Source organism: Helicoverpa armigera, chromosome 22, assembly GCF_030705265.1.
Source record: "Helicoverpa armigera isolate CAAS_96S chromosome 22, ASM3070526v1, whole genome shotgun sequence".
NCBI classification, from domain to species: Eukaryota; Metazoa; Arthropoda; class Insecta; order Lepidoptera; family Noctuidae; genus Helicoverpa; species Helicoverpa armigera.
Genome location: NC_087141.1, coordinates 8,386,210 through 8,411,715, shown reverse-complemented (window position 1 = coordinate 8,411,715; position 25,506 = coordinate 8,386,210). Strand labels below are relative to the sequence as shown.

At 37.0% G+C, this 25,506-nt stretch overlaps 2 protein-coding genes across 5 annotated transcripts in view; one reads left to right on the top strand and one right to left on the bottom strand.

Annotated features, from left to right (window-relative positions):
* LOC110382306 (uncoordinated protein 58) overlaps positions 1-25,506 on the top strand; it is a 367,231-nt gene that overhangs the window by 164,281 nt on the left and 177,444 nt on the right. The gene's annotated exons all lie outside the window — the stretch shown is intronic.
* Positions 17,921-20,438, bottom strand: LOC126053514 (uncharacterized). Its single transcript, XM_049837828.2, has 2 exons — positions 18,762-20,438; positions 17,921-17,959 (listed from the first exon to the last, which is right to left on the bottom strand). Exons 1-2 carry the CDS (start codon positions 20,436-20,438, stop codon positions 17,921-17,923), a joined length of 1,716 nt encoding a protein of 571 aa, XP_049693785.2.

Below are 25,506 nucleotides of genomic sequence, written 5' to 3'. Positions count from 1 at the left end.
GAGAGCCGTAGTTAGGTGTAGTTATCGCAAAATTTTATGACGATTTCATTGTTTGAAAGGGCAAATAGTTCGCTGTTCATCGAAAGCTGGTCCAAGATGGAAAGATGGCCGCCGCCGACTTATTTTTAACCGACTTCCCAAAAAGCGGAGGTTCTCAATTCGACCGTTTTTTTTTGTATGTTTGTTACGCGATTACTCAGCCATTTATTTATCGATTTTAATGATTCTTTTTTTGTTTGATAGCGTATACTTCCGAGGTGGTCCCGTTATCATCAGGTCAGGATCTGATGATGGAACCTTGAGAAATCGAGGGCGACTTGTTGCGAAAGTTGCAGAAATACATAGGTTGAAATCTTATCACTCAGGTGTTTGCCTGGTAGCACTATTCAACAGTGAAGGTTTTGAGCTGAACTGATGATGGAGACCAGTGAAGTTCGAGGGAACTCGACAACTGAATATTTAAACTTTCTCGTGTTTGTGCTTATATTATTGGTATTTACGAGGCCTCTGCAACAGTGAAGGAGATGGAGACGAGAGAAGTTCGGTTGTCGAGATCCCTCGACCTTCTCTGGTCTCCATCATCAGGTCAGCTCCAAACCTTTACTGTTTCATAGTGTTATCAGACATACATCTGAGTGTCAAGTTATAACCTTATCTATGCTTACAATTTTCGAGAGTTGCCCTCGATTTCTCAAGGTTTCCATCATCAGATCCTGGACCTAATAACAAATATGGGGAATATACCCTTTCGACCAAAAACAAACATCCAAATTGAGAACCACCTCCTTTTTGGGATTCGGTTAAAAATATTTGGTGACTTTAAAATCAATCAATTATTATTATTGTTTCTCATCATCAAATAAGTACATTACTTTGGTAGTTACAAATTGCATTATATTTCAGAACACCAGGCTTACCCTCATCATCATCATCATCATCATCAGCCTATCGCAGTCCACTGCTGGACATTAGGCCTCTCCAAGTGCACGCTACTGAGATCGATTGAAGTAGGCTAAATACCTCTATGAGCAGGCTTACCCTCCGCCGAAACAAAAATCTTAGAATTGTTCAGAAATAATATAAGAATAAATTAAAATTCCGTAATAGGTAATAAAAATTCAATTAAAGTTAAAAATTATTACGAATGACGCAACACCAAAATAAATAATACATATAAAAATTTATTGCTAAAAACTTTCATAAAACTTAAATATCTTTTTTCTTAACAACAAAAACAAATTGACCCTATAATTTAAAATTAATAAATAAAATTGAAATAAGTTGCTATTAAAAAAAATATATAAAATTGGTATTCGATTATTTATAATAAATATCCGATTTAGGTATCGAATGCACACCGATGATTGAAAAATAAAATAAAACTCTATTCCAAACTCTACTTGTCTGTGACTTTGATCTTGTAAATATTGTTCATTTTTATTGTGTATTTTATGTGCTGATTTTTTAGTTATTGAACATAAATAAGTGCACGAAATGTATTGCAATGGATTGAAAATGTTATAAATATGACGTTTGTGTTGTGTTTGAGAAAGTGATGCGATTATTTATTGGTAAGTTTTCACCAAATTTGAAATGCCTAACTTTTCGATAGACTTAAAAACACCGTAATTATTATATTTTTCTGAATTAACTGACCCCATTTGACCTTTGCACGTTGTTGTCAAATAAGTGAGCTCTAAAGTTATAGGTAAAATACTTCTAATCAGGCATTACGGACTTCGAATTCATGTGTTGAAAGTTAGTACAAATTTTTGACTTCCATGTCGCGATTCAAAATATCCCGCCGAATCAACGGTATAGTCATATGTCAAAATCTTGTCGAGCAGAGGGGTTAAGGAATCAGGTTTGAGGATTTGAAGTTTTGTTCTGACTAATAATTCTTTGAATGAAGTCAACCCGTCCGGCTTTTTTAAGACACATAAAGACTATTGCAAAATTCAAGTTGATTATAAAAACACAAAAAGTTATAGTCCCATTTTCTTTATATGTGGGGTTTGGGCAACATGTTTTCTTCTTCCATACTCTTCTATCTGCCGTCATCTCACAAGTAACATTCTTGCTAGCCATGTCGACTTTCACACAATCCATCCATCGTTTCTTTGGTCGTCCCCTTCCACTATATCCATCTACATACAAGTCCATGTTATGACAGTCATAATAAAAATCTGTTCAGTTGGTTTCAAACAAATATAGTAAAAGAAAACAATTTGCAAATTCACTAGAAAAATGTGTCTTAAATCTACAAACCATTGCGACCACGTGCAAGTTTTACACGTGCCTAAAAAATGCACAAAGTTAATTAAGTAAACCTCAAAACAAACAAACACACACACACAACCATCTCAATGTTGCCAACAATCGAGCTTCAGTGTTGCCAGCTCACATTTAATTGTAATGAGCTTTAAAAGGGTGCGCCCTCAACTTAATTACTAAGGTCTTATCTAGGGACAAGTTTTGCGTCGTGCATGTAAATGTATGGGCATATACAAGCTTTTACTTGAAACGTGACTTTTTAAGTAAGCGGTTTTTAGGGACGAGTTGCACCATAGGTTTAAATATAAGTTAACCAAAAGTGTCCTTTTTTATCGACGTCAAAAATCATCAAATGACCCCGCTGTTGGTTAGCAGCGGTGAGGGGGTGTCAGACTCTTACTGACTAAAAACCACCCTCTCAAGTATGAGTGCGATTTGACAACTGAAAATGTTTCGGTTATAGTTATAGTTAAATGATGCAACTCGCCTTAAATTAAAGGTTTTACTATACTCTTGCAAGTTCTAAATTATTTTAAATCGAACCAGTAGTTCTTGAGATCAGCGTGTTCAAACAGACTTCTCAGCTTTTTAATATCAGCATAGATTTATTTCTTTTTTTATTGTTGTTTTTGTATAATTTTTTAAAGAATAAACCTTCTTTCTTAATAGCACCTACTTACCTACATTTTAAGACCGTTCTTAGTAAGTATTAAAAAGGGTTCCAAGAATTACTTAATTTTACTAAAAGCTTGTTTTTCTAATCTTTTAGATTTTTTGCAATTAACTTAATTAAAAAGGGGTTAGGCTGAAATACTACAATTCAAATGAAATCAAGATCAAAATTGTTTTGAGATGCTTTTTTAGCAAAGTTTTTCTCAAATACCTAAGTTATTTTTGGCCGAGTGCTTTGAATTTGATTCGTCGAACTTTTTAATTTAGAATTTATGATGAATTTGTAGCAATCTGATTGAAATAAGCATTACCAATGATGTAAATGAATTAAATATGATTTTAAAATACATTACATTAAGTATATTTTTCAGAATATTTTGAGTAACAAAATATAATCAACTAGCCGTTTTCCTGCGTTTTCACCCGCAAACCGTGATAACTACTGCCTAAGACGATGTTGATTTCCCCACGAAGTATTAAATATGAGCAGAGATGTCATAATGCAGGTAGGTCAGGCCACTTCTTGTAGATCAAATTCTTACGGTGCATATGGAACTAACGAGGCTTCCGGGTTCTTTGAGACATCTTGCTAACGATTTGGGTATTACAAAGACGGCGTATGAGAGTGAAAAAAGTAATGTTCCTCGTCCCCCGCACATCCGCCTATTGGCTCGCTACTTTCTCGGGAGATTTTCTGTTATGGCATCTCCGCTAGTTATTTCATCTCTAAGGTTCTTCTTAAACCTAATAAAACACAACAATACTAAACTTGAACCTACCATCACAATTCAACTCCTTCGCGACATCAAATTAAACTATAAGTATGCAGTAACCGCAGTTGCTTAACTACTGTTAGTGAAGCTGGAATTTATCTACCCGATTTAATTAAAGGCGGGTATAATTAGAAGGAATAGGTGAGGGTAGGAATTAAAGCTCATAGGTGCTCCGGGTGGAATTTCGCAATTTATGTTCAAATTTCGAATGTAGTGTTCTGTTGCTTGGGCTCTCTGTTGCATGTTTTGCTCTCTGTTGCAATTGCTTTTTTGTTCGTTGCTAGACTTAATGTCCGGCTAATGATGTTGAAAGTTGTTAATGACTTATGTATTTATTTATTTATTTACAAATTTTTGTACACACACATAATAGAGAAAGATGACAGATTTTTATGACCAGCTACTGTACCACCTGTGTTGTGTGTATTTCGCCTGTGTATCAAGGACCTTCGTCTCGTACCCGGTTAAAGTATAGCCTAAGTCACCCTGGGTTAGAGTGTCTTCGTAACAGTGAAAGATTTTTCCAAATTGGTTCAGTGTTAGCTTAAAAAAAATAATAATTAAAAAAGTGTTGTAAAAGACTCAAAACTTACGTAATCTTTATTTTAATTATACAGCTTGTAGTATTAGCTTTGTGTATCCAATATCTGAAAAAGACGTACTAACTAAAACTTCACGTAAGTAATTCTATATTTTTTTTATCTACAATCCTAAAAGAACATGCTCTACAAATAAACTAAAAGAAATATACAAATTACAGTTACGTGCTTCTATACGAAACTAGAGAAAAACTCGTCGGATTGTAGATAAAAATAAATTAAATAAGGCTCAACGTAATACTGGCTTGTACAGACATTACCCACACATACAAACAATTGTGTATCATACACACGTCTATGCACATACACACATACACATCTATGTCTATGTGTTTGTGTATGTGTACACATCTATGTGTATGTGTGTAATATGTCTTAGTGTTCGCGGATTATCTATGAAGTCTGTTTTTATAGAAAGGTTTTTAAATCCGTATTCTTCATTTAAATTTTCTCTGTCAGGTCGTAGCAGTAGACAAAAGGACGAAATTAGGTTTTATGCGTAAATAAGAACCATATTTTGAAGTAACGTGACCAATGACTGTGTTTCGGATGGCACGTTAAACTGTAGGTCCCGTCTGTCAGTGAACATCCTTGGCCATCTTTATAGTCAGAAGCCAGTAAGTCTAACCAAGCGGTATTGGGTTGCCCGGCTAACTGGGTTGAGGAGGTCAGATAGGGCAGTCGCTCCTTGTAAAGCAGTGGTACTCAGCTACATTCGGTTAGACTGGAAGCCGACCCCAACATAGTTGGGAAAAAGGTTCGGAGGATGATGATTTTGAAGTGACGTAAATGGACCAGTTTCAAATGACGTAAATAAAAACAATACTGTTTAAGTATAGATTTTGTGTTCTATTTACGTAGCCATTAAATATAAGCGTTGTTAATGATTATTCTATTTTAATATTGCTTTTATAATCTTCAAAGAAGAACATCAATGAAAGTCATATTTCAATTAATCCGGCGATTATCAAAATTCAGCTGAACTTGATAAAGACTACCCACAAAGTGAACTTTAAGACCAAAATATATTTCTATTTAAAAGCTATTAGTGGTGTATTATCTTATTTTTAGGAACCATTATTTATTTATGGATATAAGACGATAATAATTGTGAACTTTGAACGTTCTGCCTTATATGTCATTCTCTTCCATTTTCCCCTGTCACTCGTCATACTGACACTCACTCCTTCATATGCATGTTGTCCTAAATCCATCTTTTCTTAGGTCTTCCTCTTCCTCTCCATCCATCTACATTCATACTTAGCACACACTTTGTTGTATGCGTATCATCCCTCCTCATTACATGCCCATACCATGACAATCTTCTATGGTATTAGCAAGTACAGATAAATAAAATATATAACTAAAGTATTACCTACCCAAAAAATACACAATTCTTACGTCTATCCCAGTTTTCAGATCAACCCACAAGCATTCTAAAATCCTTCCATTTTGGTACAGCTAAGATTATACCCAGCAAACAAGATTACCTTACAACCACAAATAGCCATATATCACCAACCTGTTATATAAGCAAGAAACTGGAATTTAATTTACCCGGTTTAACGGTAAACCTAGTTACGGTTACCGGTAAGTTATCCGGGTAATGACTTTCAAGTCTTTACCGGGTTGTGGAAATTGCAGGGGTGCTCGTTGCAGGGTTGAATGTCAGTTGTATACCTTTGTGGTAGTATGCTTTGTGAATCATTTTGGTGTTTATCTGTGCTGTACTAAAGGTGAGTATAGACTACAACATTTACTTGTAACAGAACAACGAGCCGCTCGATGAAATGTTCTAGTGTATCAATCATCCTTTTACGAACAAAACGTCGAGCTCGCCTGTTTGTTACAAACCAACGAGCATATTGTTGTAACATTTCGTCGAGCCAAGTGCGGGCGATGCGCGGTTGCGGAGTGACGCGGAAGGAGAGGGGCGAAAGACTCGCTGTGAGCATTTACCCGTAACATAACGCCGAGCATTCGCACGAACGTCACATTACATGGAAATGCTTTGGAGACTGAGCTTTTGCCTGTATTGTACTATTTGCTAGAACGTTACATTACACAGAAATGCTCCAGAAATATATCTCTAGCTAAATATAGCTCTATACCTTAATGGTACAAGTCTGCTCTTATATAGGTAATCTCAGGAATGTTCCGATTTGAAGAATGAGTACTAATCTCAAGAACTAGTGGGTCGGTTTGAAAAATATAGCTGTGTTAGATAGCCCATTTATCGAGAGAGGTCACTTTTTATCTGGGTGTGCGAAGTAGTTATCAAGGAACCCAGGTGAAACTAGTAGTGGAATGTTCTACTATTATGGTTGAAAGTTGTGGGTTATTGAAGACAGAAGAAAATGCTTTTAGTTGATTTGATTGATAGCTTTCGATAATTTCGTCTTTATTTCCAGGAAGACGATTTTATATTATTTTTAATACGTTATCAACCTTCCAAAAATAATAACAAACGTAATATAAAGTAATAATGTGCTGTTAAAAAAGCCACTTTCTTTATTATGCCCATCATTGCCCTATAAAGGCGAAAATATAAAATGTTGCCTCGAGAAGGGAAAATAATAAAAACAGAAACTTAATGGAGTATAAAAAATAATTTTTAATGGACAACGACATCTCGTAAAAGAGTAGTCAAATAACCTTATCATTATATACCTACCTATTTTTTTATATTATTCACCTATCTATTAGACTATATCTATAGACATCGACTTCTAGGCCGATGCACCTAAGTATAGCTTTTTTTTTTGCTTTTCAGTGTTTTTGGGAGTCGGTTTTATACTTTTGTAATTCTGTTTGTATCCTAAGGGTTTCGAAATTACCTACCGAACTGAATTGTTTTTTTTTTCACTGTTGGAAAACTACACTTTTCCCAAGTAACATAGGCTATATTTTATCCCGGTACGCGCAGTAGGTAGTTCCCACAGAAAGCGCGTGAAACCGCGGGAAAACGGTTTGTATCAAATAAATATAATTATTCCACATTATTTAAAGCTTTGTGTATTCAACTGTTATAATTTCAATGAATCATTTTATGCGGTTAACAATGAAAACTAATGCATTATTAATTTGTCAATACCTACGCTATTTAGTTGTGGTAAATTTAAACTTTGCTCAAATATGTTGGCTAAAGCGTTTAGAATGTTTTAAAATTATTATAAATTAGGTAATTAGTATTTATTGGCTTATTAATTGTGATTAAATATTATGTTAACCGCAGATTATAATTTCATATCCAATATTTTAGAATAGTAATCATTGATATCCCTTTAACTTTAAATTAATATCGAACAAGAACTGTTTAATATAAATAACCATAATATACCAAATCCTTGTCCTTAGTTCGACAAATACTACATTGAACCGCATCAAAATCGGTTCAGCCAAACATGAGGTAATCGGACACAAAAAAGGTTATAAGGCCAAACTTATAGCGGGATTTTTCATGAAATGATCTACTTTCATATATACATAGAAGCTTACAGGTAGCAAAGAAATACCTGCATTTTAAATACTTGAAAGGAAAATGAATGCTCTTAAAAGAAATGGCTATTTAGTTCAAAGTGCAGTCTTTGGACTGAGGAAAGATAAAAATATTTCATTCAGTATTTCTTGCATTGGCATTGCTATGGAAATTGGAAAAAATCTATGAATAGTTTGTTGTTTTGATATCATAGGTACCTATTATTTTGATTTTACTTTTTTATGTCTGTGTATACTTAAACATGGTAAGGTACTTTAGTTTTTAATAAAACTAGCTTTTGACATGGTTGAGCATGAAATACATATTTATTTAGCTACATCTGGATGCTAAAATCTAGTCGGACATTTTCAATTTCTCAACCAAAGTTACCTACTTTGAGTGAATATATGGACAAAAGTTAAAGAAGTTATAATATTTAAAACCAATCAATTAGAGTATCAACATGTTTTATTTTTGTTCTTCATAAACAATATAAAATAGGACCCCATCAAAAATTTGTAAGCTCATATTTCACCAAAGTAACGTATACTCCTAACTCGATTGGTACAACCGCTAGTTCAGTTTCCCCTAACTGTTTATTTTACCCCAATATCGGGGAGAGCTAGAACAAACATCGTTACAAAAATGAAGGAAACCAAAAACACGTAGAGACCGGTCAATCTGCAAATAGACCAGTTATGTTGACCTCCTACACCCCTCTTCGTACCTCTATTGCTACATAGTATAAAAACAAAGTAGCTTTCTCTGTCCCTATGTATGTTTAAATCTAACCAGTCTAACCAAGGGGTATTGGGTTGCCCGGGTAACTGGGTTGAGGATGTCAGATAGGCAGTCGCTCCTTGTAAAGCACTGGTACTCAGCTGAATCCGATTAGACTGGAAGCCGACCCTAACATAGTTAGGAAAAAGGCTCGGAGAATGATGATGCTTAAATCTTTAAAACTACGCAACGGATTTTGATACGATTTTTTTTATAGAAAACTAGTGGCACGTCCTCGCTTCGGTAACCTCCAAAATTATAAATGTTTCTCTACTATATTATGCATGTATTATACACATAAACCTTTCTGTCGAAACACTTCATCTGATAAAAATTTGCATGAAAATCAGTTGCGTAATTTTGAAGATTTAAGAGTACAAAGGGGCAAAGTAATATAGGGATAGGGACAGAAAAAACGTTTTTGTTTTATACTAATTAGTGAAGTGATTAAAGAGGATGGTTTATATGTATAATAACAGCAATTACATAGTAGAAAAATACTGTTATACCGTGCAAAATCGGTTCGAGTCGCCAGTTCTTTATAAACGAGTCACGAGACGAAAGCCAGAGGTCAACTTATACTGGTTGAATGTGAGACTGAGTAGCTAAATTGATTACTCGAGATGTAAACGGATGACCAGATCTATCATTGACTACAAACAAATGTGGCACAGCTGTGGCTAATCCGTATATTAACTAGACCTATTTTTGAAAATATATTTTTTTGCTTAAATATAGAGAGAATTTTATTAATTTCAGTTATCTGTAAAAGATGAAGATGGATAGGTTTTTGTTTATATATTTTTATTTTCTTTGAGTCTTTATTGAATATGATATTTATGGTAGTTTTGCTTCCTTTGTGATAAACCCAGTTCATAAAGATGATTGACACTCTTCTTTCTTTCAAATGTACAAGCACCCAAGGATAGCCTACAGTCTTATTAATTTCAGACACAATCCAACTACACACTTGCACAGTCACACATTACACTTCTCACTCTCACACACATTCTCCATCTATCCCTAAAAATACCTTCCCCATCACAACAAAAGCCCAAACCGAATAAAACATAATAAACTTCACATTAAATTAAACGTATTCTCCAATATCGGAGGCTTTTATATAAATTTAAACTTCCCATACATGGAGAATAAAATGACAAGCGGAGGTGCCAAAACGAAAAATCGCCTAAGAAAGTAGCGCGCCTAAATACGGGTGAGCGGGGGACGAGGAACGTTACTGTTTTCGCCTTTATACGCCTTCATTGGACTCGACCATATTGTGTCATACCAGAAATCGTTGACAGATGTCTCTAAGAACCTGAAGGCCTCATTAGTTCACTCTTATACTAATTGTTTTGGTGCCCACCTTACGAATTTGACCTAGAAGGATTCGTCTGACCTGTCTGCAGTATGGCAACCTTTTTGACCTAAAATCATCAAATGACACCTTCCGCCGTGGTTTAGCAGCGCAAGGGAGTGTCAGACTCTTACTGACTAAAACCCATCATGTTCCTTCTTAATAACTTCCCTGTCCCATGAGTCATATGTTATACACACCAATTGTTTAACTATTGTGTCTGCATGGACAGTGAAGTGATTAAGCCCTTTATTTACCAGGGCCACGGTAACTCTTTCGAACAATCCCGCAGCGTTGAAAGATACCTGATACAAAGAACCCTCAGTAGTTCACTCGTTACTGATCATTATGGTCATTTTGACCTAGAAGAAGGTGTCTGACCTACCTGCATGGCATCTCCGCCCATCTTTCCTTACTCCGTGTTCTTCCATTTCGTCATGGAAGCCGGGTAGGCTTTCGAGGACCCACAGACCGCATCGATAACAGGCTTTTCCACTTCATTGAGCATACGTGACGAACGGTTCTCAATGCCGCACCGATCTTAATATCGAACACGTTTCGAACATTTACGGCCGTTTTCTATTGTGATTGGTATTTTCTTGGAAAGTGACGAAATTTTGGGCGTTTTGAAATTGTTTGGTTTGAAGTTTTTTTGTTATAATCATACTTAAAGAAGGCTTGGTCGGCCGACTAAGTTTGCCTTGTGCTTTTATAGGTACTACATGTTTTTTATATGGGAAATCATCAAATGACTCCTGCTACTGTGGTTGCAGCGTGAAGGAGTGTCAGAACTCTTACTGAGTAAAACCCACCATGTTCCTTCTGAAGCGCTTTGTCTACCAGGGCTGCGGCAACTCTTTCGAATGTTCAGATGGTTTGAATGGATTTCAGTCTTTCACGCAAAAACACCTGCATTGATTTTGATGGAAGACAGTTGTATTATAGCTACTTCATTGGAATAACATAATACGTAACTTTTTAGGCAAGCAGACGCTTAAAGAGCTAGTAAACTAAAACAAAATTGTAACGACCTCGATGGCGCAATGGTCACCATGCCGGACTGCCGAACCTGAGGTCCCGGGTTCGATTCCCGGCTCGGTCGACATTTGTGTGATGAGCATGCTTGTTAGCCGTGGTCTGGGTGTTACAATATGTATTTATAAATATGTATATATGTAGCTATATGTAGTTTATCAGTTGTGTTAGCACCCATAACACAAGTTAATTAATAACTTACCATGGGGCTAACCGACCGTGTGTGAAAAGGTGTCCCGACAACTCAAATCCACTGCAAAATAAATGTCATGTTCTACACAGCACTAATTAACAACAATAAAAGCACATACCACAATTTAACTTAATCATGAAAAATTACAATATTTATAAAATTAATAGGCCTTTTTACCAGTACGCAGGCTTTATTCGGTACATAATAAGGGTGCGTCAACCTTTCCATTCATATTCCCTACGCACCTGAATAACTGGAGTTAATTTGACCCAAACGAATTTTTTGGACCCAAAGGGGCCTAAAAATGTATGTACAATGTTCGTTATTAGAGTGTCCGATGTTAGGGTACGTACACATTGCGTTGCGAATAAGAGCGTTTAAATGTTCAATTATTTTTGTAAAAAGCCTAAAAACATGTTTTATTAAATTCTAGCTGTTCCCTGCAGTTTCAAACGCATTCTTATGTAATTTCTCAGGCTCTTACTAGGCTATCTGGCCACCTTTCACTAAGATCGGTTTAGCAGTTTTGGTGTGAAAGCGTGCCAAATAAACAAACAGATAGAGTTACTTTTGCATTTATGCTATGTATTATTAGCATGCTTATAATACAAGAAAGAATAATATTCTGCAGCCCCAAACAAGCCACTACATGCGACAACTTGCGTATTACCTAACATTTCTCGTTTCGGCGGCACTGATCAAAGATATCTCGGATCGTTCCGTGTGATCGCGCTGGCTTCAAAGTTCAGCTATACATGAGTACGCACCCTTAGACCAGTTTTGGAATACCGTATTATATAGTGTGTATAGGTTATTTTTTGGAAATAAGCTTAAGCACTTATGCGCAGTGCGTTTTTAACTGACCTCTATTGATTACTGTAAGCGCAACAGTTTTTTGACTATACTATATTTGTTACGTCAGTTCTTCTTCCCAGCAAAAACTCATAGGAAGTAGTGAAGAGCATGCCATTGGAGACTGTCATTTGTTTTGATATTGGAAAATTTTGGTGCTGATTTTTCAAATCCGAGGTAATTTTTATCTGAAGAATATATTTGACGTTTTGACAGCTTTTGTATAGAAAATATATTAATCCGCCATATTTATTCCTCAGTTAGAAGTGAACTGATGATTTAAAAAATCGGCACTAAATTGACTTTTTTGAGTTTGTGTGTTCAAAAATACACCATTCTAAAATCACCCTTAACCGTCAGGGGTCGTCAACACGCGGCTATTACCTATATATGTATGTACAATTAAGTACATTATGTCCAATGGCCGGGTACCGCCATTGGCCCGTCCCTTCCGTATTTTTCTAGCCGCGACAACCCTGGTACATTATCTATACATCTGTTGTACGCTTGTTTGAGGTAGGGTTGTCCACTTTACGGGTTTTTGAGGTAAATGTATTTTTGTGATTGATGATGAACTGAATGTAGGTAGGTTGGTAATTTGAATGTTAGTATTGTGGGATAGATGAAGTGTGTTAATAATGGGTTATAGGTTCAAAATCGGCTAATAAGTATTAGAGATTTGATTTTATGACAGTCCAAAGTAATGATGTAAAAAATAAAGCCTGAGAAATGACACGAGATTATGAAAGGAAAGAATTAATAAGGTAGTCAAAAAATACTGACTTCGTCTCGCTTCAAAAAAATGACGTGTAAAAGTGTTGTTTTCAACCTATATGCAAAATAAATATCATTCATCATTAGAATAATGAGGAAAGACGTTCTCACGGGTTGAACAGTAAGGCCCGGTTGTTCGTACGTTACGGTAAAGTTAAAGTTAAAATTTTACCCTTGTCAATTTTGACCACGGTTAATTTGACATTTTTATTATGAAATTTTGACGTTCAACTACGCTTTTTGAATTTAACCCCGGTTAATTTTACTGTAACTAGAATTTAACCCTAACCTTTATTGGGATTCTATAAAACTCGATCAACAACTCGCATTTCACTTCGATTCGTAATGTCATTTCATACTTTAGGGGAGGTAGGGGAGGGATGGGCACTTTTTCACATTTATTGCATAAAAAATCAGATTTTACAGATAATCAACTTTTATTGCCATTTCTTATGTTTGGCTAGATAAAATCAAAGAGCTATCCTAAAAATTACAATCAGTTTCAACATTACGAGATATTTAAACGGTTTAAATAAAACCGTCGACACGTCAAAATTTTGTTTAGTCTGACATGCTTTAGTTGGTACTTACGTAGTGTTTAAAGTTACTTTTTGCTTTTTATAGGGTTTATCGTTTATAACATTTTGTCATAATAATTGCGTACTTTTTTGGGTCGGGGGTTTTTTTTAATTTATAATTTTATTTTATTTCATGGTTTTTTAAAGGAGCTCCTTAATGTTTCCTTCTTTTTATGATGGGTTCGCTAATGCGATCTCAGCCAAAGGAAGCTGTTTAACAATCCTCATGACAAACTGGCTCTGGGAGAATTGCACAGATTGAGAAACAATAAAGATGGATCTTTGTTGATCCAGGGTTATATATCATTCTAGGGTTTCATCTGCCACATCCCATTTCCAGCATTAGGTTCTCGTCAATTAGAAACATGAAGAAAACTAGTCAAGACAAATTAAACGAGCCCAAACTCGATGGGTTTACTAAAAGGCAGTTCAGGGTTACCTATCTTCGTGCCCTAACAGCAGACCAGCTCAGTGGTTCCAGAAGACATTAGTATTTCAAATTTTAGATCCCACATATGCTTGCAAGTAAACTGAGCGTGTAACATTCCTATCACACCTAACAAACGAGCTGATGACCTTGAAGACCTGAACCGATTTCCACCAAACATAGCTAAGAACACTCCCGAATGACATTCCTTTTAAACAAAAAAAACCGCATTACAATCGGATCATCCGTTTGGGAGCTACGATGCCACATACACACACACACACACAGACACGTCAAACTTATAACACCCCGTCGTTTTTGCGTCGGGGGTTAAAAGAATGGTTTGCGACGGGAAATTCCTAAAGATTTAATATAACGAGCAATACAAGAGGTATCAAAAGGTTAAAAAATAAAATTAACAGCTGATAAATATGGAGTCCCTAGATCAAGTTGGCAACGGTACCTGAAACAAGATTCTATAAAGGATTTTTAGCGCAGATTTATAACCTCACAAATTTTCACTGAAGAAGAAGAACAAAAATTTACAAATTATACATTACATGGTATGTCCAAGCCTCCCTACCATAGGGAGCATTGGACACTTTTGACTTAGTTTATAAAAAAAAAATCAGTAAAAAAACTTAAGTAAAACGGTTTTATCTTATGTGCACTGAAAACTAGAAAATAAAAAATAGTTACTTACCTGTCAACCTACGTAGGTGGTCCCGGTCATATTAGACTAAAATAAAAACGTGGGGCCCATAAACTATTGCTGTAGTACCTCTTCTAGAGGTATAATAGGTGTGGATTGCATCGACTTACTATAATCGTAACTGGAGATTTTGACAATCAATCATTAATAATAGAAAATACACATACCTTTCATTAGTTTTCTCTTTATAACGATCCGAAACCGCAACAAAATATTTAAGTACTTTTACGAGTGTTTGTTCTTGACAACTCACAGAAATGACAGATAGTCTATGGATGAACACCGTTACCAGTCGGCAACGTAAACTACCCAATAAAAAAAAAAACTATGATCAAATCAGAATAAAAGGACCGCCCCCCCCCCTTTTAATCTGATTTGATCATGTCTCCCAACTGCCCATCTCTCCCCTACCTCCCCTATAGATAGACAGATTTTGGCAGATGTGTCAAAATCTCGACTTTAATTTAGTTCAACTTGTCAACACGCTCGATAGTGTAGCGCTAGTGTAGTTTGACAATGTCAATCACGAAACTTTAAGGTAGAATTCCGTGGGTCGCGATTGTCGCAGCCGCGCGCGACAAAAGTCAACCTATGAAAATGTATGGCACCGCTGCCGAGGGCCGCGACAGTCGCGCGCGGACGACGAATTTCGTGAGCCGCTCGCGGCCGTACGCTTCCCAACATGGTCTAGCGCTTAATAACATCTATAGAATTTTAGTAAAACCAGAATTAAATTGTTGACAATGCCGCGAGCAGCTTACGAAATTCGTCGGCCGCGCGCGACTGTCACGGGCTTCGGCAACGGTGCCATACATTTTCATAGGTTGACTATTGTCGCGTCCACGGAATTCTACCTTTAGATCGAAGTCGAAGTGAGAGTGATGTCGAAGTGAGTTGTGATATTTTATAGAATCGACATGCTTGACGTAACCGAGCTTCGAACAACCGGGCCTTAGTGTTGCGATAATTTTGTAGAGATGGCTAATAGTTGGTACACTAGAAATTGACGACAACTGTAGAGGTATATTGCTTTTGGTACCATTTAAATATCATGCCAAACCCAAAACCTTCTTACAACACAATATTTTGTTACCAACTTAATGTACAGATGGTAGTTGTAATTCAATTTTCATACTAATTCCTTTGAAGTCTTCCAACGTTATAACGAACGAACGCGCAAAGTATAGAAGGGTAATGTTATAAAATTTGACGCAAAATTGTAAATGATTCGCTTTCATTACTTAAACCTATTTTAGTTAAGTAACTGGTCGCTTTATTGGAGAATAACTTTCTTGGTCTTTTGTGCATACTTATTATTACTTTTGTTACAACTGTCTCGAATATTTGGTGAAGTTGCATTGTAAACGTCTTAAGGTGTCTACATACCAAAGCCGCTGATGCCGGCGGCACAGCCCGGCGGCCCAACCCGCCGGCCGTATTTTGTACAATCATGCCGCCGGCTTTCATAGAGTATTTGACAATTACTAGAACACCACATGCCGCGGCAGTCGTGCCGCCGGGCTGTGCCGCCGGGTCAGCGGCTTTGGTGTGTAGATCCCTTTAAATACGAAACTGATTTCAATACGGATAAGTTTTTTTCCTTCTCTTCGCTTTTATGAAGAAAAGGAAGATAAATACACAAAAAACACATCATCTGGGAAATAATAATCTTAAGTACTTATAGCCTTGCCAGATAAACCTAACACTGAAAGATAATTTCAAATCGGTCCGGTAGTTTCTGATATTATTGCGGTCAAACAAATTAACAAACTGTACAACGTCCCACAAATATCTCGCAAGAGAATAAAACAATCGTGTCCAGAGCAAGACAATTTATTGCACATAAAACTGCATAGGTCGTATATCGGCGGAGAATCTTAACACCGCGATGTAGAAAAATGACGTTTCGGCACAGCGCCATCTGTTATCGATTTGCGGTACTAACGGTAAACAAACTTTATCGATTTTATATGGCAGTTTCACGTAGTATTATAAATTATGTAAACAGAATAGACATTCCGCCCACCATGGACGGCTCTGTCCATCAACCAAAACATGACAATATTAACTTAAATTAATTTGGTTTTGACAATGCATAAAAAATCTAAACTAAAGCTTTATGTCTACAATACAAGAATATGCTTTATGTAAACACAAATACAATAAACAACAAAAAAACAAGTGAAATATACAAGTTCATTCCTTAGGTAAACATACAAAAAAAAACAACAGCAAAACCAAGTAAAAGATACAAAAAATCTTTCAAGTAGATTCACAAACCATGTATATGTAATGTAAAATAAACTATATAAACTTCAACAATACGGTGATAAACAACAACTAAGTAGTTACAGGTAACATAATTAATTTAGATATGGGTCTTTTAATCTCACTATTTTTACAGCGTATTGTTACAACGCGAGTAATATTGTCCAAACCTGGATGCTTATTTGTAACGATACCGTATAGCCATCGAGCAGGTGGAAGACCATCTTCCTTCACCAGAACTACGTCTCCAATCTCAGGTTCAGGCTTACAATCTGTCCATTTATATCGGTGTTGCAATTGAGTTAAGTACTCCAGTGACCATCTACGCCAGAAATTTTGAAGCATTTTCTGTGTGAGATGCCAACGCTTCAGATTACTAACAGACGAATTTTCATAATTAACGTCGGGTACAGTTACCAGAGGTTCACCCACGAGAAAGTGCCCAGGCGTCAATGGACATGAGTCCTCTGGATTGTTAGAAAGCTGACAAATAGGCCTCGAGTTTAGGCAGGCCTCAATTTGAGCCAGCACAGTTGTCATTTCTTCAAAAGTCAATGTGCTGGTGCCTATAATTCTTTTTAAATGGTGCTTCGTGGACTTGACACCCGCCTCCCACAATCCTCCAAAATTTGGAGCATGGGGAGGTATGAAATGCCAAGTCGTACCATTCATAGAAAGGAAATCAGCTATTTCCGAAGCTACCATAGACCTTTCAGCGTTGAATAATTGTCGCAATTCTTTCGCACTACCAACAAATGTGGTCCCGTTATCACTCCACAGGTCCAATACTCGGCCACGTCGGGCTACAAAACGCTTAAAAGACGCTAGAAAACTCTGAGCCGTCATGTCGCTGACAACCTCGAGGTGAATAGCCCGAGTGGACATGCAGACAAATAAGCATATATATCCCTTAGTAGAGTGATGACCACGACCTTTAGAGCTTCGGACGCTGATTGGACCAGCGTAATCTACCCCACTGCATTGAAAAGGCTTCTGAACAGACACCCTGGACTTCGGTAACTGACCCATCATTGGTTGATGTGTTTGTGTGGAATGTCGAATACAAATTACACACTTATGAACGTGTTGCCTAACGAGAGTCTTTGCATTGAGTATCCAGTATTTGGATCTTAAGTAATTCAGCATCAATTGCGGCCCGCCATGCAAAGTTCTCTCGTGAGCCTCTGCAATCAAAAGATTGGTAAAGTGTGATTTGTGAGGAATCAAAATGGGATGCTTCATATTATCATTAATAGAAGCGCGGTGCAAGCGGCCGCCAACTCTTAAGATGCCATCATCGTCGAGAAAAGGGCTCAACGAGGTAAGTTTAGTATTCTTATTTAATTTACGATTCTTCTTTACAGCTTCTATTTCATCACTAAACGACTGGAGTTGGCAGAGTTTGACACAGGTAAGTATAGCTTCATTTAATTCCTTTGTAGTAAGCCAAGTAGTTAGTTTAATTCTATCACATTCTAATTCCTTCATCCATAGAAACCTTCTACAATAAGCTATTACTCTTACTAACCTACTGAACTTAGAAAATCTAGTTAATATACTATCATCAAATTCTACTGCAGTTGCATGACACTTTGTTTTTATCTTTCTTTCTTCTAACGTAGTTCCTTGAATATTTGCTCTATTATAATCTATTTTATCTTTCTGTAACCATACTGGACCCTTTTTCCAGAGTTGCAGGTCACTGCATTCAGAAGGACTAACTCCCCGAGATGCGCAATCTGCTGGATTTTCCGACGACACCACATGTGACCACTGACTTCTATCCATTATGGTAAGTATTTCGGAAACCCGATTCGCGATGAACGTTTTCCACCGACTAGGGTGGCTGCTTAACCACGCCAATACGACGGATGAGTCTGTCCACGCATGTAAGTGCTGCTTGGGAACTTCTAGTGTTGTAGCGACTTCCTCAAGAAGTTTTGCAAGCAAGACAGCTCCACAGAGCTCTAAACGAGGGATTGATACCTGCTTAACAGGAGCCACCTTAGTCTTTGCAGTCACCAAGTTTGTATGAATGTGTCCTTCTCTGTCAATGATGCGAACGTATACCACCGCGGCGTATGCTACATTGGACGCATCTGAAAAGCCATGTAATTCTAGAACTCTGTTATCTTTGCTAGAGTTGATCCAACGAGGCAGACGAAACTTAACAAGGTTACGAAGGTTTTCTCGAAAGTCAAGCCATTCTTTCAGCAATGGTGCAGGTAGTTCTGCATCCCATTCGATCCCAGTCATCCATATTCGTTGAATGAACACCTTCGCAGTGATGATTGTCGGTGCTAACCATCCAAGGGGATCGAATAGTCGTGCTATGTCTGAAATAACCTTACGCTTCGTAACTGGTAAATCTAGCTCCTTAAGTTGAATTGTGTAAACGAACTCGTCATTGTCTTTGTCCCACGTTAAGCCTAATATTTTCGAAATAGCATCAGTTTTTAATACCATGTTCCCTTGTGTTTGTGATATTTGTTGACCGTCTTCAATTAATTTTAATAATTCTTCGTTGTTACTAGCCCACTTTTGAAGCTGAAACCCTCCACGTTTAAGTAACTCAGTTATCTGCTTATATATTTCTACTCCCTCTTCTATGGTTTGACAGCCTGCCATAAGGTCATCCATGTAGAAATCTGAAAGAACACGGGTTTTTGCTAAAGGGAATTCAGCGCCTTCGTCCTGAGCTAACTGCTGCAATGATCTTACTGCCAGGTAAGGCGCCGATGAAGTTCCAAAAGTTACTCGCAAATGACGTAACACCTGAATTTCGTCATCTGGATTCTCCCGCCATAATATGCGCTGAAAATCTGTGTGTTCATCGCATACCCTAACCTGCCTGTACATCTTAACGATGTCTGCGACCAGACAGATAGGTTTACGACGCCACCGCATGATAATATGACGAAGATCAGGTTGTAGAGGAGGACCCACCATTAAATCATGATTAAGAGACACTCCGTTGCTGCCTACACATGATGCATCAAACACAATGCGCAACTTTGTTGTACTCTTGTCGTTTCGAATGACTGCATGATGAGGTAGGTACACAGCACTTTCCTTGTTACTATCTTGTACTATATCCATATGATTAAGATCCAAGTACTCCTTGATAACCGCTGAATACTGAGCCTTGAAGTCTGGATTCCTTAGAAATCGCTTTTCTAAGGTTAAAAAGCGTTTGAGAGCAATGTCCTTTGATCCCCCATATTTACAAGAAGGATCACTTGACCTGAAGGGCATGTGCACAATATAGCGACCAGATTCATCTCGCTTAGTCGTGCCCTTGAATATCTCTTCGCACTTCTGCTCTTCTGGGGTCAAGTACGCCTTATCGTTAAGGCCTTTGGGCTCAGCTTCTAGCTCCCAGAATTTTTTAAGGAGACTATTTTCATCTGTGAGAGTAGAATGCAGTGTAACGACGGTATTGTGGCATGTTTCGCTTTGGTTGATTTCACCTACTTGACCAGATAAGATCCATCCTAGTCTTGTGTTTTGCGCGATGAGTTGACTGGATGAACCTTTGATTAAACCTTCTAACAAAATCTGGCCATAAACTTCGGCGCCTAAAAGCAAGTCAATCTTGTTCGGCGTATCGAACGAAGGATCTGCTAAAGCCAAAGACGAAATTGTGGTTAAAACGTTTGCCATAACTTTCCTTTCCGGTAAAATAGTCGTTAACTTCTTTAAAACATAAGCCTTAACCGTGATAATAAAACTAGGGTCAATGCGTGATTTAACCTTAATAAGAACCATCGAATTTAGTGGAATTGATGATTTGTCTTGATCACAACCTATACCTGAAATTGAACCCTTAGTTGGTATTCTTTTAAGACCTAAGAGCTGGACTGCGGACTCCGTCACAAACGAAGCCTGAGATCCCTGGTCTAACAGGGATCTTAATACTATAGCAGTACCGCTCTTTGATTCCGCTGCAATCAGCGCAGTAGCCAATAATATTTGGCTATGACTATTAGCAAAACAACTTACAATATTGGTGGAATTACTCTGGGTTGAAGTGGTAACAGCTGACCCACTACCTTCGACAACTTGATCCGGGTTGTTACTATCACCACCTGATTTGGAGACGTTTTTGAGATGAAGAAGACTATGATGCTTCCTTTTACATATATGACATCTAGAAGACTGGCGGCATGCATATACGGAGTGATTTGCCCTAGACAATTATAACATAAACCATTTGTTTGGACAAAATTACGACGCTTTTCAATATCGAGACCGGCAAACCTTTTACAATTAGCAAGCTTGTGGTTATCCTGACAACATATACACAATGTAGTAGACACATGAAGTGATTTGACTGGCACATTACGATTGGACTGACGACCTTGACCTTTGTTATCTAAAAATTCCAAAGACCGAAATCTTTGTTCAAGAAAAGATTTGAACTGATTCATTGTAGGCAATTCGTCTGAACAATCGCTAATTTTCATCTCCCATTGTTTACGTGACTCAGTATCTAGTTTTAAACTCAATACATAAATAACTATTACATCCCAATGATCAACCATTATACCTAAATTTTGCAAAGCATGTAAACATTCATTGGAAGTATCTAATAATTCCTTTATCGCACTAGAAGATTCCGTTACAATATTCTTTTGACTCATAAAACGTTTAATTATACAATTTGCTAAATACTTTTTGTTATTATAGCGATTCTCTAATTGACTCCAACAAGTTGCATAATTACTACTAGTAATAGGGATGTGCCGTAAAAGACCTTCAGCCTCTCCAGACAAATGTGATTTCAAATAGTGCAACTTTTGAACATCGTCAAGTGCACTGTTATCGTGTATTAAGGATTTAAACAAGTCTCTAAAACTAATCCATTCAGAATAACTTCCGCTAAACATAGGCAATTCAATTTTAGGTAATTTCACAAAAGATGTCTCTTTAGAACCCTTCGCAGAAGATTCAAGCACTTTAGCTGAACTATCGGAACAAACTATTTTTTTTAATGCTTCCTTCAAGTCTGCTTTATACTCGGTAAATAATTCTTCCGTAGTCTCGTAAACATTTTTTAAGTTATATTCAGATTTTTCGTAATCCATGGACTTAACAGATGACACAATTTTCATGTGAGTTCCAAAAAAAGCTGACCAGTTAGCTTCTAAATTTTCTAGTCTAGTTTCTATATAAGAACTAGTTAGTCGCTCCTTAGGTGATTTCTTAAAATTAGACCTTGCTTTACTGATGGTAGATTGTAAATTAAATTGTAAGTTACTCAACGCTTCCATGTTGAAATAAATAAAGTCTTTCACTAATTTTATACTAAGTCCGTGGCCAACACGTAAAAAATCACAAGTCTTTTAACTTATTAAACTTCGCTGCAAAATCGGGCATAGGTTCCCCGTAGTTCACTTTTTATTGAAATTATTCTAAGTCCATGCACACGTTAAATTTTCTAAGTCCAAATTGTTAAGTAAAATTTTCTAAGTTAATAAGGTCTAAATTTGCTTGAAATTTTATTTAAGTCTCAATGTATTAATTTTGTCACTTTGAAATTATAAAGTACTCACAGTTTGTCTTCGTAACACAACACTTCACCACTCACTCACTTATACTCGTCGCGATGATATGCGGGGTACTCCTCCCCCCGCACCGCAGCCGCTCACGCCAACAGGAACCAGCAGCGCCAGCGCCGACCGTTGTGTACCACTAGTACATACACGCGTACGCGCCTACCATGTACGGCCCGCCGATGCCGCTCGCGCTGACGTCACACTCGCGGCAGGTTGACCGTGCAACCCTACGACACCGTATGACGATGCACACCAGTCCTTCACCCGGTACCGAAGGACCACTTTGTACAACGTCCCAAAAATATCTCGCAAGAGAATAAAACAATCGTGTCCAGAGCAAGACAATTTATTGCACATAAAACTGCATAGGTCGTATATCGGCGGAGAATCTTAACACCGCGATGTAGAAAAATGACGTTTCGGCACAGCGCCATCTGTTATCGATTTGCGGTACTAACGGTAAACAAACTTTATCGATTTTATATGGCAGTTTCACGTAGTATTATAAATTATGTAAACAGAATAGACACAAACTCTTCAGTTTTATGATATAGGTTATACATTATATACTTCTCGTAAAGGCTAGTTTGTTTCCCACAGTTATTTTCACAAATGACCTTGTCTAAATAACTATGTCTTGAAAGCCTATAAATCGGTTATACCCAACATTCTATTGTGCCAAAACTTTACTCTATTGTCTGCAAATTCAAACAGTTTCAACCATTATTTGTTGTGGATAAACACCGACAAAACAATACCTTTAGTTTCTAAAACAAATAATCTTTAGGTAAATATATAAAAGAAACTCGTGCTAACTAAATTACTAATATTAAACTAAAGAACAGCTAAACCAATTTGGCTGAAAATTGGAGGGTATTATATTTAAAGCTGTGGAAAATATATTTATGCCCATGTAGGTACGAGAAGTACCCACTGGCTGTCATTGAACATTCTTGGCAGTCGTTACGGGTAATCAGAAGCCAGTAAGTCTGACACCAGTCTAACCAAGGAGTATCGGGTTGCCCGGGTTGAGGAGGTCAGATAGGCAGTCGCTTCTTGTAAAGCACTGGTACTCCGCTGAATCCGGTTAGACTGGAAGCCGACCCCAACATGGTTGGGAAAAAGACTCGAAGGATGATGGGTACGAGAAGTAGTTCCCTCGGGACGCAAGTGTAGCCGCAGGCGAAAGCCAGTTAGGAAAATTTCGAAGTTTGAGTAAATGTCGGACTTTCAGAAAATGTCGGAGTTCGACAGTGTCGGCAATTGAGAGAGTGTCGGAATTCAACTCGTTTCCATTCGGTCTCGTAATGCAATTGTTCATATTGAAAGGAAGTTTCGAATTAATAATTATTGTTATAATATTTATTATAGACATTGCGGAGTGTTGAACTGTTAACGAATGTTGAATGTTTCAGAATTTCTGATTAATTTAATTATTGCTTTTGTTGTCAGTTTATGTATTGCCAAACAACTGGTTCAAGAAACAGGCAACAGTAAATACTTTGAAACAAGTTTGGATAATGTTTCAAGAAACAAATGAAATCTGTAGCTATTTATAAACGAAATTGCAAAAAAACAGAGCACTTATGAAAATCATGTTTTTTTGGCATATAATGTTCATGTTAATTTAATGCAATATGGCTGATAATAATATCCATATTTGTTTTGAAATATTTTGTTTTATACTCCTTGTTAACATAAAGATAAAATCCTAAAAACCATAATTTTCAAAGATATCATCGTGATTGTGACAAATTTCAATCACTAAAACCCTTTAAAACAAACATCAACTCAGACCAGCACCTCAGAAGACCCCATTTTTATTTTCAAAAAGTTTATTATCAATCACAATCACAAAAACAGGGAAAAAAAAACATGAAAAATACTTTTCCCATCAACACTCTCTCCCCAGGAGCATCAGTAATGAAATAAAATTAAAAAGGTAGGTACGAAAACGCCCCAAACCATTTTTGGAACACGTACAAAAATCCGACATTCATGACGTATTTCCGACAGTCGTGTTCCGACATACGTATCAATCAAGAACGTTTTTTTTTTATTTGCAAAAGGAATTCATACGCATTCATCATTCGTCTGTCGCGTTGTTCATGGAGGTTTTATCATTTGCCAGGTTTTTAATATGCGTAGCACCTGTTTTTAGGTGCAGCCGGGTGGAAAGATTAGTTAAAAAAAATTAGTTACAACGTTATTTTTTTCGAACGGCGTTTGACACTTTTTTTATCTAACATGACATCGACAGTTTTGACAGCTGTCAAAGCTCGGGGAAATAGATAGAATTTTTAATGGACGTGACACGTGAGCCTGAACCTATAATATCATTCTGTATAGTATACATATAGCACAATAATACGAACTGCCCAAAGTTTTCATGTATAATGTGTGCCCATATAATACGTTCCTTATATCTTGATTGTAATTTTAAAGCCAAATAAAGTAAGTTCCTTAAAACACACTATCCTGCCAAAAAAACGACCACCTTTATCACCAAAAATAAAACCTCAAAACTGAAAAACAAAACAAAATATTATTTTAAATTTCGAAGCTTAACCGATAAACAAGTCAAAAGCACTCTTCCTCAAAAGCGATACCAGGGGAAATTGCCCAACGATCCATCCATATTACACGGGGGGCGTGTCAGCCGGCTATTAGAACTGATATCCGCCAGTTGTTGGACCCTCTGAGACGTCCAATGTCCCAGTTAATTATGAACCAATTAGGATTTTGTTGGGCCCTCCCTGAGGTGTTGTGTAAATTGTTCTCACTCGAAATTTTTCTCGACTTCCCTGTATTTTCTGTCCGTTCTTGGAAGGTTGCTCGTTTTAGAAAGTTACCTGTTTATTTCGACTAATATGTACACACGTGTAACTTATCTCACTAAAGCAGAAATTAGGCAAGTCTACTAGAATTTGCGTCGTAGACACAAATCTAGACTGTAGGAAGGTCTTAGTAATTGAAACTGACGAGAGAAACCCAATTACTCTGTGCGTAACCGAGACCCATATTCAGCCTAAGATAACAGCAAAAAACGACTCTCACAAAAGGCCGAAAAAACACCAAGTATAAAACGACCTCCAATCTATACTGATAAATTACACGAAGGGACGTTCTGGACCAAAACTAAAATATCTCCTAAAATATTTCACGAACGTTAA